This window comes from Austrofundulus limnaeus, unplaced genomic scaffold (genome assembly GCF_001266775.1).
Source record: "Austrofundulus limnaeus strain Quisiro unplaced genomic scaffold, Austrofundulus_limnaeus-1.0 Scaffold2, whole genome shotgun sequence".
NCBI classification, from domain to species: Eukaryota; Metazoa; Chordata; class Actinopteri; order Cyprinodontiformes; family Rivulidae; genus Austrofundulus; species Austrofundulus limnaeus.
Genome location: NW_013952404.1, coordinates 2,431,942 through 2,435,524, shown reverse-complemented (window position 1 = coordinate 2,435,524; position 3,583 = coordinate 2,431,942). Strand labels below are relative to the sequence as shown.

At 46.5% G+C, this 3,583-nt stretch overlaps 1 protein-coding gene across 1 annotated transcript; it reads left to right on the top strand.

Annotated features, from left to right (window-relative positions):
• The first annotated feature begins 304 nt into the window (after positions 1–304).
• On the top strand, positions 305–1,525 carry olig4 (oligodendrocyte transcription factor 4). The gene has a single exon (XM_014009452.1). It carries the CDS (start codon positions 457–459, stop codon positions 1,234–1,236), a length of 780 nt encoding a protein of 259 aa, XP_013864906.1. The 5' UTR covers positions 305–456; the 3' UTR covers positions 1,237–1,525.
• The last annotated feature ends 2,058 nt before the right edge of the window (positions 1,526–3,583 follow it).

Sequence of the window (3,583 nt, the reverse complement as noted above, 5' to 3'; positions counted from 1 at the left end):
ATGGATTTGATCAACTTTTAAGATGGACCAAAAACTGACTGATGTTTCTATGCATTCATGGTTAATCTTTGTAGTGCATCATAACATGTGAGCATTAATATGTTGGGCTTAAAGRATGTTAAAGCGGGTGTGGGAAGGTGAAGTGGGGGGCTGCAGGAAGGGGGTGTTAGAGGGGGTGAAAGTGTGTCCCTTCTGCAATTGGTTGTGGCCCTAAGTGTCTCATTATGCAGTTTTTTTGTTCCTTTGTTGTGTCCGGGGTATAAAAACACACCAGCAGGCCCATGGGGTGACAGTTTAGAAACACTCTCACTCCTGTGGACAGACTGAGCATCAAAGCAAGCAGCACAGTCTCYCCGTAACTCTTTGGGAAAATCATTTTTTAAAGTGTTTCTTCCATTTACGCTGTCTGGGTTTGAGTTTGTTTATTACCATTTTTTTTTGGAAATTTCTGTTAAAATGGACTCGGACGCCAGTTCCACCTGCAGCCGCTCCTCATCCCCAGACCTGGTGGTGGACGACTCTGCTGGGAGTTTCTTCTCCAACAAGATGTTCCAGAAATACTGCCTGGAGAACCGACAGAGCAGCGAGGCCGGCCAAGACAGAAACGAGCGCTGCGGTGGCGGAGGAGCAAAGGCCAAAAACAGGTCTGAGCTCAGCAAGGAAGAGATGCAGGACCTGAGGCTTAAAGTCAACAGTCGAGAGAGGAAGAGGATGCACGACCTGAACCAAGCCATGGACGGCCTGAGGGAGGTGATGCCGTACGCTCACGGCCCTTCTGTTCGCAAACTTTCCAAAATCTCCACCTTGCTGCTGGCTCGTAACTACATCCTGATGCTCTCCAGCTCCTTGGAGGAGATGAAGAAGCTGGTTGGGGACGTCTACGGCGGCAGCGCTGCCGCGCAGAGCCGCTCCGCTGCCCACCACGCCATGGCCCCCGCAGCCACAGCTGCCCACCTCCCGCTGCATCCTCTGGCCCAGTCTCTTCACTCGCTGGTGGGCAGCGCGCCTGCAGCTCTGCAACATCACGCCTCCTCTCCCTCTTCAGCTCCGGCTCCACACTCCCCTCCTTCGGCCACCTTCCTGGGCTTCCACGCTCCGGTCCAGGGCCTCCTGAAAGACCCGCTCCACCTGAGCAGTTCCTACCGGCACTTCCCTGGCATGCCCTGYCCGTGCACGCTCTGCCAGCCCCTGCCCACGACCACCTCCACGTTACACAGCTTGTCTATGAGCAAATGAGCGGAACTCCCTTTTAAATGACTGTTTCTGTTTGGATCAGAGCACAGAACCAAACCGGACTAACTTACATGCTGCCTGGTTCCAGAATTGTACATTTTGTTAATATAAACTGCTGCTATTTGTCATTAATTTGTTTCTTCTTCTTATGCTCTGAATGTGCCAGGAATCTGATTCGAGCAGCAAAGTCTGCAGTTTGATGCCTTTTTTTTTGATGAGTCATTGTGGAAACAAATGTTTGATATTGTGCAGGATTTCTATTTTCATAAATTAAAATACATTTTAAAAGTAACTTGTGTTTGCTTTCTTCATCATTTATTTCGCCTGACTGCTGTTTACCCCAAATATCTGTGTTTTTAATTAAAGTTATTTAAACTTCTCAGCAAAAGAGATGCATGAGGTATAAATGCTTTGAAGTGCAACAAAGCAACATTTTTTATGAACAGATGGGTTTTGACCGTGCTTTGACAAAAAAAAAGATATTTAGGACAAAGTATTTGTTGCTAACTGGTTTTGGACAGACTAACCTCTAAAAGGTTAGAGAGGGACAGGAGGGTGAGACAATACAGCAGCACAGAAGCTGAATGTGGTGTTCTTGAGCCAGGGGACCATCAATCTTCACCTCAACAGGGTGTAGGAGATGAAAGGACGACACAGGCGCCAGGACGGCGCGTCACTTTTGTCAGACACAGGCGAGGGACACAACGATGTCCTCAGCTGCAGGCCAGCCATTTGTCACTGTCTCATATGATTATGGATATAGGCACACAAAGGACAAAATTAGAGCGGAGGACACAGCATGTTCACTCAAGAAACTTCAGTTTAATCAGGATGTTCATATTTCCACATACTCTTTTGCGGTCGCTTCGGTGATGAAGGTCAACTTTTAGCTGATTCACAAAGACGMTCCCCCCCACAACGAACCATAAACAACCCTATTTAAACAAAACACACCCAGTGTCACGGACATGATTCAGTCAAACAACTCAGCAATGGCTGGCCCTTCACTTAGCAACAAATCAAGCGTGTAAAATACATGCTTATCCTCCCACGGCTGACAGATGAGTCGGAGATCGGGAGAGAAAGCAAAGATGTAACTCATTCTCACCCACCACCTCCTCCTCGGAGCGCTGAAGGGCTTTGAACAATAGCCATGCGTGGGACACAAAGGCAGTGGGAGTCAAAGCTCTCGTGCCTGGGACACAGACCCCCCTCCATTCAATCTACATTTCATCATGGTAACAAGCTCTGTCGGGCCAAAAGGCCTGACACCCTCGCTCGCCACAAAGGCGGTTAGCTCTAATATATGAGGCTATTGACACTGTAAAGAGCTCCTGTCAGCGCTGGGGGATTGTCAGCTGTGGGATGTCTCAGTGGGGGGAGGCAGCTGCTAGCCAAACCAAGCGGTGGAGCTTCTGTCCTGGGGACCGGCTCTGCAGCGTCACCTGGTCCCTGCTCCCTTGACACAGAGACCCCAGTCCTCCCACGTACCCCACCGCACCCCCTCCTTTATTGGGGGGGCACAGGTGGGAATGGGAAGCAGAACACATTGAGGAGATTAGTGGGGATCTGCCTCCTTTTGCTCGAGGTAGATAATTAGAGACACTGACTTGTGCAAAAGCTGGTGTTTCCTGATTGGCACCAGATGGTGTTAGCCCACAATGTGGCATCGGTGGTCTGGAAAGGCTGCACGTGTGTGTGCATGTGGGTGTGTGGGTGTGATGACTGCGGTGTGTAATGGATATGCTTCTTAAATCATACAATATGGCCATGTCCTCTGTGTACCATTACGGTCTGCCTCTGCTGTCATCACTGTGGTCTTTAGCGTACGCTAACCAGTGCTGCTTTGAGTTTCAGTGCTAAAGCACTTCAGTAATGTTATGAATTCAACAGTCAGATAAATAAAATGCACCTTTATGTCATTTAGCATATAACAGAAAATATGTGCAATATATCTGAGATGTCTGAAATAGAAGTTTTAAAAATATTTATCTGAAAAAACAGCTTTTTTGAAAACAATTGTAAAGATTTTAGCCCAGTTTGCTCAATCTAATGAGGATATTTTAACATTTTCCCCAAATTCAAATCATCTTTGTAAAAATAGGGCACATTAGTAATAAAAGGTTAAGTTGGTTCCATTGAAACTAAACAAAAATCAAACACAGTTTATTCRCTGAAGTGATGCAGAAACAACAATGGCATGTTTTAGTTCTTCACTGTAAGCAAAAGGAAAGCTCTAAAAATGGAAGTACCTTGAATGTTCTTTGTCTCATCCTAAAGAAATTTATTTTATTTACACATACACAGGCAAAAAACAAAACTATATATGTATATGTATATGTATATATAT